The sequence below is a fragment of the Erinaceus europaeus genome, chromosome 19 (assembly GCF_950295315.1).
Source record: "Erinaceus europaeus chromosome 19, mEriEur2.1, whole genome shotgun sequence".
Lineage (NCBI taxonomy): Eukaryota > Metazoa > Chordata > Mammalia > Eulipotyphla > Erinaceidae > Erinaceus > Erinaceus europaeus.
Window position 1 is genome coordinate 44,772,607 of NC_080180.1, and position 22,005 is coordinate 44,794,611.

At 38.6% G+C, this 22,005-nt stretch overlaps 1 protein-coding gene across 1 annotated transcript in view; it reads right to left on the minus strand.

Moving 5' to 3' along the window:
* RXFP1 (relaxin family peptide receptor 1) overlaps positions 1-22,005 on the minus strand; it is a 120,734-nt gene that overhangs the window by 33,939 nt on the left and 64,790 nt on the right. The window contains exons 3-6 of the mRNA XM_060178896.1: positions 20,917-21,015; positions 14,454-14,559; positions 8,839-8,910; positions 3,818-3,889 (exon numbers count right to left, since the gene is read on the minus strand). Of these exons, the coding sequence (XP_060034879.1) occupies positions 3,818-3,889; positions 8,839-8,910; positions 14,454-14,559; positions 20,917-21,015 (349 nt within the window). The remainder of the gene's footprint in view (positions 1-3,817; positions 3,890-8,838; positions 8,911-14,453; positions 14,560-20,916; positions 21,016-22,005) is intronic.

The following is a 22,005-nucleotide window of genomic DNA, read 5'->3' on the forward strand; positions in this document are numbered from 1 at the left end:
CCTTGTTGTTTTGTTGTGGTAGTTATTCTTGTTGTTGTTGTTGTTGGATAGGACAGAGAGCAATGGAGACAGAGGGGAAGACAGAGATGGGGAGAGAAAGATAGACACCCATAGACCTGCTCCACCGCCTGTGAAGTGACTCTTCTGCAGGTGGGGAGTCGGGGGCTCGAACTGGGATCCTTACGCCCATCCTTTTTGTGCCACCTGCGCTTAACCCACTGTGCTATATCCAGACTCCGCTTTCTTCGGATTTCTAAGAGTTATCTTTATCTTTTCCTGTCAAACTCTTAACTTGCCAACAATCAATTGCTCTATGTATTCGTTCATCTTTTCATTTATTCATCAAATTGTTTTGAGTAGTTACTCTTTGGTACTGTGCTATGTACATCATTCCTTTCTTTGATGGGATTTCAGTCTAGAATATGTGAGCAGGTTACTACGGCAACACAGGGAAAACAAACACATGTATAGCATATACGTACTTTTTTTTTTTTTTTGCATATACTTGCTTTGTTCATTGCAGAGGGGAAGTCACCTGGACTTGCTAAGGATGGCAGACTAACAAGCTTGGAGGAATGAGGAAATAGGAAGGTTTAACTAAAAACACTGTATTTCAGTGTTATGAGAAAAACCATAGGATGAGATGGAGACCACTTTTAAATTTACTCTCCAACTCTGTACTCATGAACTCTCTGCACATCCACTGTAACCCAAGTAGATGCTGTTTAGTAGTTTTTGAATAGATTTTTTTTTTGAGGTTTAGAGAGAAAGATAGGAGCCTGGTGAGAATGAGTCCACTGTGTATGCTGAGTCACAAAAGATCAAGATAGGAAGGGAGAAAGCTTGGCCAGTGAGTCTCTAGTAGCCTTCTTCTATTTTGTTAGAGAAATCACTAGGTAGCCTTTTTTTGAAAGACATATTTATTTTATCTTTACTAGATAGAGACAAAAAAGGGAAAAAGAAAAAAGAGATGCCGAGAAACCAGAGGGCAATTCAGTTCAGTTCTGTCATCTGGTAGTGCCCGCTGGGGTTGAACCTGGAACCTCTTGGCATGTAAGTCTGGTGCGGTATGGCTGATGACTGTAGGACCTCCCTGGCTTTATTTATTTATTTATTTATTTATTTATTTATTTATTTATTTATTTAAATATGAGAGAGACAGGGAGGAAGACTAGAGCACCACTCAGTTCTGGATTCGGGTGTTGTTGCTTTGAACCTGCTACTTCTGGGGCCTTCGATATGAATGTCTGGTGCAGCACTGCTGAATATCTCCCTGGCTTCTAGGTCTCTCTCTCTCTCTCTCTCCATATATATGCATATATAGTCTCCCTACAGAATGTGAAGCCACATGAACTTAAGTCCCAGTACACACACACACACACACACACACAACAACAACAACTTATGGGTGGGGATGTGAGTTGGTGTCTTACTATTGGTTAAAAGCAATGATTAAAAGCAATGGTTAAAAGTAATCTTTTCTAAAATTTCTAAAATTTCATTTCACTGACTTCTACCACTCACTAACCTAGCCTCCTTGGCAAAGCTATGAAACAAGAAGTCACATAAAAAAGCAATTGCTAGTATTTATATTTCTGTATGCTTGCTTTCTACTGTATTCCTATTTTTTATCCTTTACCTAAGGGATACCACGGTACCTGATTCCTGCCCCCGCCCCAGTGAACTATTGTCTGGCCCTCCCTAAGTTTTATTTTTTGTCAATTTGCTCGCCCTTCCTTCCTTCCTTCCTTCCTTCCTTCCTTCCTTCCTTCCTTCCTTCCTTCCTTCCCTCCCTCCTCTTCTTCTTTTCTCTCTCTCCCCCTCTCTCTCTTTCTTTCCTCTCTTTCACCAGGGCTATCACTGGGGCTAGGTGCCAGCCCTCCAAGTCCACTGCTTATGGTGGACATTTCCCCCTCTTTCTTTTATACTTGATAGGATAGAGGGGAATTGAGAGGAGAGGGGAAGATAGAGAGAAAGAGACTGGCTTTACCACTTGTGAAGTGAAGTGTCCTTGCCACAGGTGGGGAGCCTGGGTTTCAACCCAGGTCCTTGGAATGGTAATATCTGTGCTTAGCCGGGTGCACCACCACCTGGCCCCCGGCCTTTTATCTTTCATAAATTTTAGTTCAGCAGTCTTTCTTATTTTAAGTTCATTCAGTCATCATTATAGTCATTGCAGCAGGTGTATACCGTTAATTACCAAGAACTGGGCACAGTTTGTCTTTCTTTCCATGAACTTCCTCACTTCTCCTTTACAACAATCCTGAGGTAGGCACGGTTATAATTTATATTTTACAGTAGAGTGAACTAGTGCTTAAAATGAAAGCTCTATGGAGGACTCATTTTAAACTCTTGAAGAGCAAAATTCACAGATGTTCTCTCTGTAGCCATCAGTTACGCATCCACGTATTTAACCAACTGACATCTGTGATTCACGGAAGCCATGAGCTTGGAACCTGTAAGCATGGAGGGTCAACCAATATTCTTTGAAAAACAGTCGGGGGACTAGAGAGATGGCTCACTTGGTAGAAAGCCCGGCATTTCATATGCCTGGTCCACTATGGCATTGTAAAGGACTTCAGTGCTATGGTGTCTCTCCCTCTCTGTCTTGCCTCTGTTTTTCTAGCTGGAAAAATCAGCCTGTAGTGGTTAAATTGCTTTTGGCTCTGGTGGCATAGAGGAAAAAAAAAAAAAGAATAACTCTGTAAAACTGGAACTCCACACTCCCAGAAGTGTGGAATCCAATTTCAGACCTGGGTCGCTCAAGGGTCATATGCACAGTGCTCACATTCACATACCTACAGGGCAATGACGCTGGAAATCAAACAGAAGCCTGATTCATCTGGATTCTTTTTTTTCCCCCTTTCATTTAAAAATAATTTTTAAATATTTATTTATTGGATAGAGAAGCCAGAAATCAAGAGGGAAGGTGGTGATAGAGAGACAGATAGACACCTGTAGCACTGATTCACCACGTGCAAAGTTTCCCTCCTGCAGGTGGGGACTGGGGGCTTGAACCTGGATCCTTGTGCATTGTTAATACATGAGCTCAACCAGGTGTGCCACCACCCGGCCCCTCCCTTTCATTTATTTTTTAGAGTAACTGAGAGGGGAGGGTGAGACACAGATGGGGGAGAGAAAGAGACAACTGCAACATTATTCACTGTTCATGAAGCTTACCTCCTGAAGGTGGGGACTTGGACCTAGGTCCTTATGTGGGGTAACATGTGTGCTCTATCATGTACACAACTGTCAGGTTCCAAAAGATAATTTTTCTTTCTGAATTTAATGATACTTGTTACTCTCAGGAATACGTAGGTGAGAATTATTATTGCTAACATTAAACCTTCCTTTTAAAAAAATTTATTTATAAAAAGGAAACATTAACAAAACCATAGGATAAGAGGGGTACAACTCCACACAATTCCCACCACCAGAAAACTCCCTATCCCATCGCCTCCCCTGATAGCTTTCCTATTCTTTAACCCTCTGGGAGTATGGACCCAGGATTATTGTGGGATGCAGAAGGTTGAAGGTCTGGCTTCTGTAATTGCTTCCCCACTGAACATGGGCGTTGACAGGTCGATCCATACTCCCAGCCCACCTCTCTCTTTCCCTAGTGGGGCTAGATTCTGTGTGTGTGTGTGTATGTGTGTGTGTGTGTGTGCTCTTCTAGCCACCAGAGTATGCTTCCCTTTGAACTGTCTGCCCTTCTCCTAGGCACACTTGTGGGGAGCAGGAGGGTTTCTGTGTTTGGTGACATGGGAAACTGACAGAGCACTGTGGGACAGGCAAACTGAGGAGAACTGTTACTTACAGTTTAAGAAGATTATGTAGTCCTCTGAAAGCATAGATGGTGATGGATCTAATCTTATTGTCTTGTAGGTACCTATGAAGATGATTATTATTAAAGGATAAAAAACAAAACAGTTTCAGATTGCAAGATGATTAAAGCTCTGTGGATGGTTGGAGATTGTACACAAGAACATGAGAACGTACTTAACACCTCTGTGTACACTTGTGATAATTAAGATAACACATTTTATGTCAAATATTTCAATCAAGAAAAAGAAAACAACACAGTTTAATGAAGCTGGATATATTGCTCTGAAATTTACGTATAGGCTAGGCTAGACTTTTTTTAAAAAAGAAATTGTAGTTATAAAATAGGTATATAATAACTAAAATTTTATATTTGAATTTTCTATGAGTGAAATGCTAGTGCATAGCAGCACACTCACAAATCAGACATTCCCTGAAGTCAGGTTTTTAAAACATCTGCTGGGAGTCGGGCGGTGGCTCAGCGGGTTAAGCACATGTGGCGCAAAGCACAAGGACCGGCGTAAGGATCCCGGTTCGAGCCCCCAGCTCCCTACCTACAGGGGAGTCATTTCACAGGCAGTGAAGCAGGTCTGCAGGTATCTATCTTTCTCTCCCTCTCTCTCCATTTCTCTCTGTCCTATCCAACAATGACATCAATAACTACAACAAGGGCAACAAAAGGAAATAAATAAACAATTAAAAAAATTATTTAAAAAACAAAACAAAACAAAAAAAAACATCTGCTACCGTTTTTCAAAATTGTCAGTATTCAATATTGTATTGGCACACCTCAGGTTTCAGTGCATATTCTATGCTACACAGAAATCTGTCAAGGAAGTCAATGTTAATTAATTGCACTAATCTGACACTCTAAAGCTTGTTTCAAAAAGAGTTTGAGGTCATATATGAGATATCAATGGCAAAAACAAACAAACAAAAAACCCCAAACCAAAACAAATAAACCTCCCCAACTATATGTAAAAAGTATCAGGACTAATAGAATATAAATTAAGTTGGAATGTCTAGATAAGAATGCCGGTTTAGGAAGTTTCAGGAGATAGTTTAATGGTTATGAAAAAGGCTTTCATGCCTATGGCTGAAAATCCACAGGTTCATTCTCCAGCACCACTCTATGCCAGAGCTGAGCAGTGCTCTAGTGGGGAAGAAAAAAAAAAAGATAGCAGGTTTACATAATTAAAGTCATGCAAGAATTTTGGCCTTGAGTTATCTGGAGGCCAAAGGAAAGAGATATCAGAGAGCAAATAAATGTGTAATATTGGCCCACAGAAAAGTTTTGCATTTGGTGTATGCTGGTTCCAAGATATGAACATGACAAAGTACTTCAAGTTTCATTTCTTTTTTTCTTCCATGGTTATTGCTGGGGCTCGGTGCTTGCACCACGAATCCACTGTGCCTGCAGGCCATTTTTTCCCTTTTTTTTTTTTTTTTTGTTGCCCTGGTTGTTTTACCATTGTGGTTATTATTATTGTTGTTATTGATGTCGTTGTTGTTGGATAGGACGGAGGGAAATGGAGAAAGGAGGGGAAGACAGAGAGGGGGAGAGAAAGACACCTGCAGACCTGCTTCACTGCCTGCGAAGTGACTCCCCTGCAGGTGGGGAGCCTGGGACTCCAACCGGGATCCTCCCACCTGTCCTTGCGCTTTGTGCCACGTGCGCTTAACCCACTGCCCTATCACCCGACACCCAAAGTTTCATTTCTTGATGCTTGCAGGTCACCATTGCTTGTTTGGTGTTTGGAGTTTAAATATATATTTATCTTTCTGGGAGCACTTAGGGAGAATTAATTATCAGTTAATTTGAAATTTTGGCTAGAAGAGAGTCCGTATTTCTAAACATTTGAGAAAACTTAACTCTAAAATGGTATTCTTACACATTTAACAATTTCACAGAAAATGACATGGTTCCAATCACATAGTAAGTAATACAGATAATATGTATTTACTGTTGCAAAGAGTAGATTATATTGCTTAGAAATTAAACCCAATTTCACCTTTAATAGTCAACTAGACTTATTTTTTCAATTAGACTCCTTTAATCGATTACTTTGAACAAATTCACTGTTCAAAATTAATGCATTGTTTATTGCATAAAAATACTAAGCTAAAATATAATCCTGAATTTTGATGCTTATATTTGAAATCCTAACTCTTTTAAAAGAAATGTGGTGGTGCTGCAGATCAAAAGAATTCTTCACAGTCTAGAAATCAGAAAACAGAAGAAAGGCAGGTTCTCTTGAATTTCTTGTTATTAGACCTAAATTTGTAAAGCTCAATATTACACTATAAGCATTCAGAATAAAGATCTGAGAAGTAATTTTTTTTGTTTGTTTTTTAAATTAAAAAAATATTTTATTTTATTTATTTATTCCCTTTTGTTGCCCTTGTTGTTTTATTGCTGTAGTTATTATTGTTGTTGTCGTCGTTGTTGGGTAGGACAGAGAGAAACGGAGAGAGGAGGGGAAGACAGAGAGGGGGAGAGAAAGATAGACACCTGCAGACCTGCTTCACCGCCTGTGAAGCGACTCCCCTGCAGGTGGGGAGCTGGGGTTCGAACCGGGATCCTTATGCTGGTCCTTGTGCTTTGCGCCACCTGCGCTTAACCCGCTGCGCTACAGCCCGACTCCCCTGAGAAGTAATTTTTATTAGCAATTTTAGAAGTACTTTATGCAGATTATCTGGAAATTGAGAATATTTCATCACATGAAGTAGATTAATTTTTCTTCCAATTCAGCTTTACTTTTACTACCTGATATATGCATATATATTCGTTGTACTAGGTTTTTATCATGCAAATCAGACTAAAAACAAAGACACCTTTTATATAGTGTAGTTCAGACAGAGTATTTAAACCAGAGGTCTGATGGTGGTGCATCAAGAGGAATCCAGATGTTATTTATTTATTTATTTATTTATTTATTTATTTATTTTTTGCCTCCAGGGTTATTGCTGGGGCTCAGTGACTGCACCATGAATACACTGCTCCTGGAGGCCATTCCCCCCACCTTTTGTTTCCTTTGTTGTTGTAGCCTTGTTGTGGTTATTGTTGTTATCGATGTAGTCGATGTTGGATAGGACAGAGAAATGGAGAGAGATGGGGAAGACAGAGGGGGAGAGAAAGACAGACACCTGCAGACCTGCTTCACCGCTTGTGAAGAGACTCCCCTGCAGGTGGGGAGCGGGGGCTCCAACCCTATTCTTCTGCTAGTGCTTGTGCTTTGCGCGGCGTGGGCTTAACCAGCTGTGCTACTGCCCACCCCCCCAGATGTTATCTTGCATAAGGACCTGGGTTCAAACCGCGGGTCTTCACATGTGGGGGGAAGAGGGAGAGGTTTTACAGGCAATAAAGCAGTACTGCTGGTGTTCTTCTTCTTCTTTTTTCTTTTTTTAAATTTATTTATTTATTCCCTTTTGTTCCCCTTGTTGTTTTATTGTTGTAGTTATTATTTTTGTTGTCGTTGTTGGATAGGACAGAGAGATGGAGAAAGGAGGGGAAGACAGAGAGGAGGAGAGAAAGATAGACATCTGCAGACCTGCTTCACCGCCTGTGAAGCGACTCCCCTGCAGGTGGGGAGCCGGGGTTCGAACCAGGATCCTTTTGCCAGTCCTTGTGCTTTGCGCCACCTGCGCTTAACCCGCTGCGCTACAGCCCGACTCCCTTTGGTGTTCTTCTTTCTCACGCTCTGTCTTTCCACCTTTCAATCTCTCTCTCCCAAAAAAAAAAAAAAAAAAAAAAAAAGACAGCTGGGAGTAGTGAATGCATCAAGCAGGCACAGAGCCCCAGTGATAACCCTGATGGCAATCAGAATGGCAATGAAAAACTAAAAAAAGGAAGAAAAAGTATATTAAATCTGACAGTTCAAGCATACAACAATATGATTTAGACAGAATACTCTCATAAATAAGAAGCAAAAATGACTTGGGTTACTATGAATTTCGAGAGTAAATATATCACTTTAAACTAAACGGGCCGGGAAGTGGTGCATCTGGTTGAGTGCAGATGTCATAATTACCAAGACCCAGGATCAAGCCTCTGGTCCCCACCGGCGGGGGAGGGGGCGGGGGAGGGGGAGGGGGAGGGGGAGGGGGGGAGGGGAAGCTTCAAGAGTGGTGAAGCGCTGCTTCAGATGTCTCACTTTCTCTCCTTCTCTATCTTGCCTTTCTTGCTCTATTTCTGTTTCTACCTGATAAACAAATGCAATATTAAATAAACTGAATAGTAGCTTGCATGCCAGCTATTACTTGAGCCAAAATACATCTAAACTTAGAATGCAGGCATGAAAATGGAATTAAGTCCCCAAACCTCAGAGGCTTCAATGCATAGGCACATGAGAAACTCAATTTATAAACAGGAGAAAGAAATTCTTCATTATACATTCTTCATGGCAGACTTGGTAAAAGTTCATTACATCTTTCTTTAAGAAGGGCATTAGTAATTGGTCTGGGTTCGAGCCCCCCCGCTACCCACATGCAGGGGAGTCCCTTCACAGGTGAAGCAGGTCTGCAGGTGTCTATCTTTCTCTTCCCCTCTCTGTCTCCCCCTCCTCTCTTTATTTCTCTCTGTCTATCCAACAACAAGGACATCAATAACAATAATAATAATAACTACAATAAAAAAACAACAAGGGCAACAAAAGGGAATAAATAAATATTAAAAATAATAAATAAATAAATAAATAAGAAGGGCATTAGTGCAAGTCACTATAGAATAATGTAGACAGTAAACCTCCTTTGCATTTTCACTCAGGGGAGAATGACAGGAGGACTCACAACACCTATGTCCCATTTTCTTTAGAGATCTGTACCTGAGATTTTTCTAAGATGACTCAGAACTATCAAGTAAAGACATTCATTCCTTGGAAGTCACTCTTGCTAAAGAATTCTTCAAGAGGAATTCAGCTTAGGCATTGGTACTATGTAGGTGTCCATAAAAATGGGGAAAAATATATAGAAGATGTTAGCTCTTTTTAATGTCAGGAATTAAAATTAGTTTCTTACAGCTCCTGTAGATCATGGTACTTCTTGAAGCCATGAGGAGGAAGCTTTCTTATTAAGTTCCGGTTAAGTGACCTGAAATAAAATGTTTGGTTTTTGTTAAATGGGTTTTTATTACTTTTAAACTACAACAGTATGAATAACCATAAGCTTTCTTTACTTTATCACCAGCTTTCCAGAAACATTTTGTTTTAAGATGTCACTCTCATATTCAAAGCACTTTTTGAACAGAGTCTAATTATTGACTTTGTGTTACTTAAGAACATCAGACTTCTCTAAATGGGGTGCAGAAGTTGGCCCCATAATGACCTTGGGTTCATACTCCCAGAGGATTAAAGAATAGAAAAGCTATGGGGGGGGGGATGGGATACGGAGTTTTGGTGGTGGGAACTGTGTGGAGTTGTACCCCTCTTATCCTATGGTTCTTGTCAGTGTTTCCTTTTTATAAATAAAAATCATATAAAAAAAGACTTCTCTAAATGTTCTGTAATATAACAAAGCTAACCATGTACATGCAAAGATTTTACCATATCTTATATGTAAATCAGGAATCAAGTCCATTCACCTAGTTTCAAACTGATTTTTACTAATATATATATATATTTTGTAACAGATATGAAGACTCTTGTCATGGGTACATTAGATGCTGTTAGCATATTGTTATTTAAGATGTTTATCATTGGATCTCTTGCAGGCTTTAATCTGATCAGTATACTTAAATTTGCCTTATTTTTTTTTCCCTATCTGAAGGCTCTGTTTATAGTATTTTGACACTGTTGTGAAGTTCAACAATATCAATAAGTAAGTTTGGACAGTAAAAAAGAAAAAAAAAAGAAGATACTTTCTGTGGCTCAGGAGGTGGTACAATGGATGGCGTTTTGGACTTAAAAGCTTGAGGTCCCAAGCTCAGTACCTGCCATTACATGTGCCAGAATGATGCTTTGGTTCTTTCTCTCCTTCTTACTCTCTCATATTAATAAATAAAGTCTTTAAAAAAGTTAATCATAATAAGAGACAAAAAGATACATGGAGACAAATGAAAATTAAGGTGCAAAGTTTCAAAACCTAGGAACTAGGTGGTGGTGCACTTGGTTATGCACACACATTACCATGCATAAAGACTTGGGTTCTAGCGCACCCAGTTGCAGAGATTACCCTGGTGACAAAAAAAAAAGTTTCATAACATATAGGATTTTACATGAGCAGTTTTTAAATCATATTGTGGTCAGAACTCGAAGGCATCATGGTGATCGAGACAAGGCAGACAGAGAAAGTGATCTCACTTACAGGTGAAATTTAAGAATAAAGGACATTGGGGACTGGGTGGTGAGGCAGCGGGTTAAATGCATATGGCACTAAGTGCAAGGACAGGCCTGTAAGAATCTTGCTTTGAGCCTCCATTTCCCCAAGGGCAGGGTCACTTCACAAGTGGTGAAGCAGGTCTGCAGGTGTCTATCTTTCTCTCCCACTCTCTGTCTTCCCCTCCTCTCTCGATTTCTCTCTGTCCTATCCAACAACAATAATAACAACAACAATGATAAACAAGGCAACAAAAGGGAAAAAATAGCCTCCAGGAGCAGTGGATTCATAGTGCAGGCACCGAGCCCCAGCAATAACCCTGGAGGCAAAAAAAAAAAAAAATCTCAGGTAAATTTAATCTCACACTTAAAGAAACTAGAAAAGGAAGAACAAGTTAAACCAAAAACTAGGAGAAGAGAATTAATGATATAAAAGCAGAGTACAAATAGATGAAAGACATAAAATAACACAAAATATTTGTAAAATCAAGAGCTGATTCTTTGAAAAGATCAACAAAAACTGACAAAATCTTACTTAGGCTCTCTAAGAAAGAAAGAAAATTCAGGCAAATGGAGTCAGAAATGAAAGAGTAAGCTAGAACATTGTATAGATAATCATATATCGATCTGTATTTGCCTTTTGTTCATTAAAATTTATGTGAGATGTCTTGTAAGAAATCCCTATTTTGGGGGCTGCTGATGGTGCACCTGGTTAAGCATATTACATATCACCATCTGGAAGGATCTTGCTTGAGCCTGGGCTACCCAGCTGCAGGGGGGACACTTCACAGGTGGTGAAGGAGGTTTACAGGTGTCTTTCTCTCTCTCTCTCTCTTCTCCTCTAACTCTCTCCCCTCTGAATTTGTCCTATCTAATAAAAATAGAAGAATTGGGGGAAAAAGGGGAAAAAAAAAGGTGAAAAAAATGACAGCTGGGAGCAGTAGATTTGCAGTGCACTGACCTCCAGTGGTAACCCTGGAGGCAATAATAAAAAGAGGAAGGAAGGAAGGCAGGCAGGAAGGAAACAAACCTCAAATTTTAAGTAAATATTACTCTATTCTTGGGTTTTTGGAGCTTATGTGATCTAGACCATTTCTGACATTTCTACATAGTTCCAGTTGAAAATATAGAATTATCTCAGTAACAAAAATTGATATTTACTCTTTTAAAGTCTAGAATTGCTCTTTGTGAACTTGAAGAAAAACTGGGTGTGATGCTAAAAGTGTTTTACAGAGGAAAGTAGAAATGAACTTGAATCAATCTTTTCATACTAAATATAAGGAAAATTTTCTTAACAAAAATTGTATTAGAAACTCCCATCCTTCATTTCTACATCTGGCAAATGTCTGTTAGAATTCGCCAAGTGACCAGTCAATCTTTAACTGAAATAAAAATTCAAAATAGGAGTCCTATACTTCTCTACCACCCCTTACCAAATCTCTCTATACTTGGATGAGTCTATTACTCAGGATGATACCACTGACACCATTCCTACCCCGCTCCTTTTTCTCCCATGTCTTTCTGCTCTAGTTCATTGGTCAGGAGGATCTGATGTGAGTGTTCTTTATACTAAAGGTTTAAAACTGGTAGTTTGGGAGTCGGGTGGCAGCGCAGCGGGTTAAGCGCATGTGGCACAAAGCGCAAGGACCTGCGGAAGGATCCGAGTTTGAGCCCCTAGCTCCCCACCTGCAAGGGGGTCACTTCACAGGCGGTGAAGCAGGTCTGCAGGTGTCTATCTTTCTCTCCCCCTCTCTGTCTTCCCCTCCTCTCTCCATTGCTCTCTCTCCTGACAATGACGACATCAATAACAACAACAATAACTACAACAACAATGAAAAACAAGGGCAACAAAAGGGAAAATAAATATAAAAAAATAAAACTGGAATTTTACAGGCCTGAACTTAGCTCCTCATGAATATATGGACATACATATGTATTTATGTATGTGTGTGCCAAGCTATAATAACTTTCAAAAAAGAATTGTTCATAATTAGTCAATAATTTGTTTGGCTTTATATGTTAACTCTCTTTTCAGTCACCAGGTTCCAGATGCTAGCATGGTGCCATCCAAACTTCCCTGGACAGACGATCCCACTAATGTGTCCTGGAGCTCCAATTGCCTGGAACCCTGTCCCACTAGGGAAAGAGAAAGGCTGGCTGGGAGTATGGATCGACCTGTCAATGCCCATGTTCATCGAGGAAGCAATTACAGAAGCCAGACCATCCACTTTCTGCATCCCACAATGACTTTGGGTCCCATACTCTCAGAGGATTAAAGAATAGGAAATCTATCAAGGGAGAGGATTGGATATGGAGTTCTGGTGGTGGGAATTGTGTGGAATTGTACCTCTCTTATCCTATGGTTTTGTCAATGTTTCCTTTTTATAAATAAATAATAATAAAAAGAAAAAAAGAATTGTTTATTTAATGAGAGAGAGACCAGAGAACCACTTCCTCAGTCACACACAACATCAGGAATTGGCCTCCTGAATACAAAGTATGTAATCTATTTACTTTTACTTTTTTAAAATGTTGAATGGGAACGCCTGTAGGTAAGGCACACACTTTCTAGTCACTGCCTTACTCCCTTCCACTCCTCCAGCTCTCTCCTTTTCTCCCTTTATAAAGGTTAGTTAATTGTTGAAGAATGTGTTCAAGTTACTTGTGGGAAAATGAAAAATGCTATTGGCAGCATCAATGTATTCTTTGGCTTGAAAATTTTGGTAATTTCAACTAACCAATGGGATATATATATATAATTTTTTTTCCCCTACAGGGTTATTGCTAGGGCTTGGTGCCAGCACTATAAATTCAATGCTCCTGAAGGCTATTTCCCCTCTATTTTATTGGATAGGACAGAGAGAAATTGAGAGGGAAGGGAGGAGATAGAACAGGAGAGAGAAAGATAGACACTTGTAGACCTGCTTCGTCACTTATGAAGCATCTCCCCTGTTGGTGGGGAGCTGGGGGACTCAAACCAAGATCCTTGAGTGGGTCCTTGTGCTTAGTATTCTGTGTGCTTAAAGGATGCGCTACCTTCCAGCCCCCAACAGTAATTTTTTCCTGTGAAAATAAAATAAAATTCTCATACTTTTTATACTTAACAATTCCATTCAGAATTTAAACCATAGAAACTATTGATGGGACTTCAGGTTATTTTGAGGGGAGGGGATTGCTATTATATTTTTTTCTAGTAGAACAATTACTATGAAAAGGAGCCCTGGTTAGTTGAGGGTAGGACTGAATACTACCCTTAGTTCAGGTGAGAAAGTTAACTTGTTTGACATTCTCAGTTTATTAACAATTTGGGATAACCTATTAGGTTGATTAAGTTTCTAGATTCTGTTAATTGAGTGGTAGCATCATCTACAGATATTTTTGAGCTGTAGCTCTTGCCTATTCTTACAAATGTCAAGTATATGTTAAGTAATTTGGGTTAAAAAAGAATAACTTTTCAATATTTGTAAACTTAAGAAAGAATTCTATAGTGTCTTTATATATCCAAAAATCAGAGCCACAGGGCAATGAAAAATCTGTATGAAAACAGAAAACTAAGTAAGAATATTATTTTCAATAATTGTTAGAACAGAGTGGTACTGGAATAAAAATGGACACTTGGGTCAATAAAATATACCACCATGTTAAAAATAAAATAGCTATTTTCCACTAATTTCTTTTGAAAAGTTTCGACCAAATGTGTATGTTGTTGATGCCTATGAATTGCTGATGGTTTTTGAATTTTAATTAGTACTGGATTAACAAATCAGCTACTATGCAGATGATTTTTACATGCTTAAGTTCTAATTAATTAGGGAGAAATGGCATTAACACATCTGAGTTAAATGTGGTTTATAAGAGTTCAAGTCAATGTGAAGTTTGGGAATATTTTTATCTATCTATCTATCTATCTATCTATTCTAGCTATCTGCCTGTCATCCATAAATTATGTCCCAGAAGGTATAAAGGAGTTATTTAATTAAAGTGTCAAGTTCTTTGAATCAAGAAAATTCTATATAATTATTTGTCTGTCACCTTATTTTATTATATGTAGCACACACAATTGATGGAGTCTTTTGCCTAGACAAAACATAGTAATACTAGATATTTTATAGGACTTTTATGATGGACTAAAAAATATATGACATAATTAAGAGTAGGGTCTGACATGTCATAAATGCAAAATTAGGAGTCATTGCAACTGACAAATCAGTAATGACATCGTCTGGAATAGAATACACTGTTAATAATGACAAGGTCTTCATTATGCTTTTTACAGGTGCCATCCTGGCTGTCAGAGTGAAGTCATTCTTCTCTACTTACATCAAAGTCACATTTGAAGAAACTGATGGGATAGCTCGTAAATTGGTTCCTTCACAGTCAAGAAGTAAGCTTTGGCAAGTACATTGCACTGGCACAGAACCGATCACTGAATGAAGAGGGAGTAGTAGGACCAGTGAAGGACCAGGAAGAGGGTAATGGAAAGAAAGAGATGAAAAGCTATGAGAAAATGATTTTAGTACAAAGCATGTCATGTCATACCTAAGCAGTTTGGGTGGTGATTTAAATTAAGGCTTCAACGTTTGTTTTTAAGTTAAAATGATGATAGAATTAAGATAAAGGGACACATACAATTAATTACCAGCTTGTACATTTATTTTTTAAATAGCAGATAGCTTTTCATCATGTATTGCAAAACTAATGATCTCATCTACTCCTACTCACCTGGGGAGAGTTATTATATCCACAGTTGACATGATAATATGTCCTCTGCTCTAATGTTCATCTTCAAGCTGCTACTTAAGAATCAAGTATTTTAGAAAACAAAGTGTTTACTAACAGCATAATCCAACATTCAATGGGGGACTGAGTTATTTCAAGTAATGAGAAAGGAGTCAAACACTATAATCTTGATAGAGATTTTTGCTTTGTGAAACTCAAAAACTCTTCAAACGAACTTTTATGATCTTCTATGAGCTTCTGTGGGGGTTGTAAGGCTGCCTAAAATTTCATTTAGTGGCATGAACTTTCCGGATGCATAATCCTTCATTCTGATTGATGGATGTTTGCAAGAGAGGGACCATGGATGTCAGTTTTTTGGTTATAGAGATGAGCTTATAGATGTGATGCAATACTCTTGAATGTCTATTAAAGATTTGCAATGTTGTGTCTATACTGCTAAAGAGAAAAAGGAGGGAGTCGGGCAGTAGCGCAGTGGTTTAAGCACAGTGGTTTAAACGCAGTGGCACAAAGCACAAGGACTGGTGTGAAGATCCTGGTTCAAGCCTCTGGCTCCCCACCTGCAGGGGAGTCACTTCACAGGCAGTGAAGCAGGTCTGCAGGTGTCTGTCTTTCTCTCCCACTCTTTGTCTTTCTTCCCATCCTCTCTCCATTTTTCTCTGTCCTATCCAACAACGACGGCATCAATAACAGCAACAATATTAACTACAACAACAATAAAAGGGGACAACAAGAAGGAAATAAATAAATAAAAAGATAAAAAGGAGATTTTCATGTAGCAAAATAAATATGTTCCAAGAACAACAAAGTGTGTGTTTCCTCTACATTAATTCTGAAGCCCTAAACTAGACAGCAAAAGTTACAGACTCAGCTGTCTACAAGGGGCGGGGAAAGCAGGTGAGGCCAAGTCCAGATGTTTCAGTGAAACAGCTTCTTCTAATGGTTGCTGTCCTGGATGGAGTATGTCCAGCCAGGTCAATTAACTTGCTCAAAGAAGGCAAAGATACATTTTACATATAACTGCTCAAAACTGCTTAAAGTGATAAAAGCCAACTTAAAAATATTTAAACTTAATGTAGGCTGGGAGTCGGGCGGTAGCGTAGCAGGTTAAGCGCAGGTGGCGTAAAGCGCAAGGACTGGTATAAGAATCCCGGTTGGAGCCTGGTGAAGCTGGTCTGCAGGTATCTATCTTTCTCTCCTCCTCTCTGCCTTCCCCTCCTCTCTCCATCCTATCCAACAATAATGGCATCAATAATAACTATAACAATAAAACAAGGATAATAAAAGGGAATAAATAAATATTAAAAATATATATTTAAAGTAATGTAGGCTACACAAAAGTTTCTATGAGAATTTTTGGCTAATAGGTTTCCAATTTTTGATCTAAGAAAACAGATAGTAGAAATGTGCCTTAATGGCAAACTAAGAGATTCTTGTGACCAAGCTGGTGGATAACAGCTAAAATAGCAGAGTTGGCTACAGCCTTTGAAATAGTAAATCGTCCCTTTGCTCAGAATGGGTGACAGGTATTCTCTCTCTCCTCCCAAGTATCTCTGCAGACATTTTTTACAGGGTCACCAGAAATTGATCTAGAATGTATGTGTGTGTTTCTTTTTCTTTCTTTTTTGGGGGGGAGAGGGAGGAAACTTGTATTTGCCAAAAACTTTAAAAAATATTTATTTATTATTTGATAGAGACAGAGAGAAATTAAGAGGAGAGGGAGAGAGACAGAGAGACCCCTGCAGACCTGCTTCACCACTCGTGAAGTTTTCCCCCTGTAGGTGGGCACCAGTGGTTTAAACCTCTCCAAACTTTTAAGAAGTCTTATAGCTGCAAGTAAATATTTGACTATGAATATAAGAAAACGAACTCTGTTAAAACAATATTTTAGGTGATTGTGTGTGTGTGTTATGGGAAAGGGAAGGAAGATTCTGAGGAAGGAAGGTTCTGAGAGAGGGTGAAAATGGAGGGTAGTGAAATTAGCATTCATTTCAGCGAGTTAACAAAGATAATCCTCATGTTTTTAATTACAGTGTTATCCATAATAAAGCATTATAAAAAAATAACATCTGAATTGTTAAGGACAAAATATGCAAATTACACTGCTTAAATACACTTGAGACTATATTTGAAGGGTTTATGGATAGGTAATTGAACATGATAAAATATTAATTGAAAATATGATAAACGTTTTGTCATAAAAAGGATGACATTTTATGTCAAAAGTTGCTATGCCAAACTATCTTCCCAATGTGAAATTTTATGGTCAGGTTATAAACTTGCAAACAGAAAGTTAACTATTATTACCAATTGACTGTAGTAATGCAAGCAAATTGTTAAATAAAATATGCTTCTAATAAAAAAAAAAAGAGTATGGCTGAGGAGACTGTCCAGAGGCTACTTAGTACATTTTTCATTCCTGTGGCTCCAAAGTCCTAGGTTCAATCACCTGCACCACCATCAGCCAGAGCTGAGCAGTGCTTTGGTTAAAAAAAAAAAAAAAGTGTCAGGATGTACTGTGATGCACTTGGTGGAGTAAGGGCCTGGTCCCCACCTGCAGTAGGGAAGCTTCACAAATATCAAAGCAGTGCTGCAGATATCTCTCTCACTCCTATCACTTTTTATTTCCCCATCCTGTTTCAATTTCTCTGTCTTATCAAATTCAAAAATAATAAAAACAAACAAAAAACCAAAATGTCTTCAGAGAATTTTAAAAACAAATACATGTGAGCAAGTACCTACTGGTAGCCTCTGAGTGGGGAATTTTTCAAGTAAAGCATTCTTTTCAAATCTTTACAGTTTCCCATTCTCTGTACTTAAACTTTATGAATATAGTGGACACTGACAAATATGATGTTTTTTATTATAATTTCTCAAGGGGTGATTTATTATTCTGAATTACTCACATGCCTTTGTACAAACAAAAATTCATTCTCAGTTTAATTTCCAATAAATCCTTACAGCAACCTGATTTAAATAAAGTGCCATTATGGCAATTTTTTTTTACTAACACTCCCCAATTTTATATGCTTTTTTTTTTTTTTTTTACTGCATTCTATATTGCTTTTCTAACTTGAAAATGATATTTAGTTGTCATTAGCCCTCTTAGAAGTGTGTCTAGAAAACTCTAAAAACTGTATGCTGGTTGGTTAAGACAGTATATCTGGAAAGATCGTTGCTTTGCCACATACACAGACCAAGTTTGAACCCGGATTCTACTGAACTGTGGGAAGCTTTGAAACTGTAGTCAGTCTCTCTCTCTCTCTCTCTCCATCTGTCCCTCTGCCTCTGTTTCTTTCAGTTTAAAAAAAGTCTACTGGGAGCAATGAAGATGAAGAGACAGCAGAATAAAAAAAGTTATGTGTTTGAGTTTTACTAAGTGCTGCTAAAAAGAAAAATACTTCTGAAGTTTTTTTTTTTTAATATATATTGTCTTTTGTGTAACTCCTTTCTTTCATTCAATTCTATTTGTGACAAAATTCTCCTAAAGTCAAGGTTCAGGCAGAAATTTGTTTCTCTTCTTGATTTGATATGTTTGCCCCAATTTGTTTTTGCTTTACAAAGAAAAGATGATGGAAGTTATGTAACTCATTATTGTTTTTCCTCTTTGAGCTCATGACTACAAATTCGAACTAAGCTTTGGATGCAGCTGCTGAACTCTTCTTAGGGAGCATTTCTGTATATAATTTTTCTTTGTTTTAAAAATTTTTATTTATAAAAAAGAAACATTGGCAAAACCATAGGATAAGAGGGGTACAGCTTTGCACAATTCCCACCACCAGACCTCCGTATACCAACCCCTCCCCCTCTGTATATAATTTTTCTTCTCCACTCCCTTTTCCATTTATTAACTGAATTTTAGTATTTTTGTCATCTTAATAATTCAAATCTGTTTACAACCATATTTTTTATTGCAAACTGACTTTTTTTTTTTTGAGTTTAGGTGAGATATAAACTGAAAAGCATATGCGAAAAGAAGATAAGAACGCAGGTCGGGCGGTAGTGCAGCGTGTTAAGCGCAAGGACTGGTGTGAAGTGCAAGGACTGGCATAAGGATCCGGGTTCGGGTTCCCAACTCCCCACCTGCAAGAGGGGTCGCTTCATGGGTGGTGAAGGAGGTCTGCAGGTGTCTTTCTCTTTCGACTCTGTGTCCCCTCCTCTCTCGATTTCTCTCTGTCCTATCCAACAACAACAGCAATGACAACAGCAGTAATAACGGTAACAAGGGGAACAAAATGACAAAAATGGCCTTCAGGAGCAGTGGATAGGAGCAGGCCCTAGCAATTACCCTCGAGGCAAATAAAAAAAATTAAAAAAATAAGAAAATATAAGAACTATGTTTTGTAGATAGTATAACTTAACCCACTGATTTTTTTGCATTATACTATTAATTAAACCTATTAACCTCCCCCTGCTGCCCCCAAAGCTATTAAATGATCAAGTAATTTGATCTCCATATTCTAGGAGAGAGGCATGAGGTTAAGATACATTGCTGAGTAATTGTGACAATTCAAGGAGGGAATATACATATTCCCTGAGGATTGTTAGGGGTTTTAAAAGTTATGAATGATAGTCGAGTAGTGAAGAAGACAAATAACGGTGCCAGGTGGTGGCACCCCTGACTGAGCGCACATGTTACAATGCACTCAACCAGGTTCAGGGTCCTGATCCCTCCCTGCAGGGGGAAAGCTTCACAAGTGGTGAAGCAGTGCGGCAGGCATCTCTCTTGTCTCTCTCCATCTCTGCCTCCTCCTCCCTCTCAATTTCTGGCTAGCTCTATTAAAATAAAGATAATTTAAAATAAATTAAAAAGAAGAGATAACAATAAAAAAACCTTAAATTCTGACAGAACATAAGGGAAATAATATAGGTTTCCTCAACCTCTGCTTTTTTTTGGCCTTCAGTGTTATCGCATTACGAATCCACTGCTCCTGGAGGCCATTTTCTCCCCATTTTGTTGCCCTTGTTGTCATTGCTGCTGTTATTGTATAGGACAGGGAGAATCGAGAGAGTTCGGTAAGACAGGAGGTGAGAAAGATAGACACCTGCAGACCAGCTTCACCGCTTGCGAAGCGACCCCTGCAGGTGGGGGGTGGGTGGCGGGGGCTCGAACCCGGATCCTCACACGGGTCCTTGCCCTTTGCGCTATGTGCACTTAACCCACCGCGCTACCGCCCGACTCCCTAATCTCTACTTTTTAACCAAGACTTTGAAGACTAGGGATCAACATTATAACTCCAAGGCATACATTTACATCTGTGTAATTTATTAGATAGACTAACATATTTAAAAAATATTACCTATCTCTCCCAGATCAGAAATATTAGTTACTTCTCAATGTTCTACTAGTCACAATTTTTTCCAATGTTATTATAAATTTTTGGTATAAACCTTTCAGACATTTAAAGTATAGTTTGGACTACAGAAATATTTCCACTTACAAACATAAAATTTAAACAGCTTTTCTAATTTTCATAGCTCCCTTTATATCAGAATTTACAGTGAGTGTGAAACAAGGACATGCAAAATGGCAACTACGACAGATTGACATTAATTTTGTTTATAAGACATATCATGATCGATTATTATTTTATTTACTTATTTATTTCCTTTTGTTGCCCTTGTTGTTTTGTTGTTGTAGTTATTGATGTTGTCATTGTTGAACAGGACAGAGAGAAATGGAGAGAGGAGGGGGAGACAGAGAGGGGGAGAGAAAGACACCTGCAGACCTGCTTCACCGCCTGTGAAGCGACTCCCCTGCAGGTGGGGATCCTGGGGCTCAAACCGGGATCCTTACCCTGGTCCTTGTGCTTTGCACCACGCGTGCTTAACCCAGTGCGCTACTGTCCGACTCTCATGATCAATTATTTTTACATTCAAGATCCCTCAATAACTTTAAAATAGATTCTCAAATTAAAGCTGCATATGTAATATAATTTACAACTAGAAAACTACAACGACAATTTTATAAATGTGGGTTCGAACTTTTAAAGTATGATGTTTAATTATGAACACATATAGAGACCCAGCCGCTCTGATTACTTACAGCATTCGGATGTGTTTGAATTAAAGGAAAACTGGGACCTTTTTTTGTAGTAACTGGACATATATTCTTCAAATTGTAAAGGCCATCCATTGTTGTCTCCTAAAATAAAAAGCAGACAGTGTAAACGTTCAAGTAAATAGAGATACTGTGGTGTTTTGGAGAAAGCAATACCTTTTTTTAAAATTAATGAGAGAATTTCAAACTTAATGGAATTAACATCACCTAAGAGCTTGTTTGCAATCCCAGGGCTCTAACACTGGGTTATCTCTCTGCGTAAGTGAGCTAGTTAACATGAAAATTTTTGGTTCTCACAAATTTGGGATGGACTCCTCCTTTTCAGTTTCTAAGAATCATTATGGGGAATTCTTTAGCAGCAAAGTTTGGATCACATTTTAAAGAAACAGTGTTTTAGATGCACTGAAACACCCCAGATCATTTTGAGCATATTATGACTCACACGATTGTCCCCAAACATTAAAACTTACATTGCATATATGTCAAGATGGATAGATAATTATTGTGGTTAAATAAAAATGGAAAAAAATAAGATCAACACAATATCACTTATTATTATTTTTCTTTTTAATTTTTTAAAAAATATTTATTTATTCCCTTTTGTTGCCCTTGTTGTTTTATTGTTGTAGTTATTATTGTTGTTGTCGTTGTTGGATAGGACAGAGAGAAATGGAGAGAGGAGGGGAAGACAGAGAGGAGGAGAGAAAGATAGACACCTGCAGACCTGCTTCACCGCCTGTGAAGCGACTCCCCTGCAGGTGGGGAGCCGGGTTCGAACCGGGATCCTTATGCCGGTCCTTGTGCTTGCGGCACCTGCATTCAACCCACTGCGCCACAGCCTGACTCCTAATATCACTTATTTTTTAAGGCAAAGTGGTATCTTGGATGAAACTGAGCTACATATTTTTCTGATTTTGATGTCAGACTCCTATATCATTTAAAGAGGTAAAAGGAGAGAGAGAGAGAGAGAGACTAGAACACTACTCTGACATATGCAAGTTGAGGAATCTGAGCTGGAGCCTCATGCATGAAAGTTCTGTATTCTACCCTTTATGTCACCTCTCCAGCTGGCCT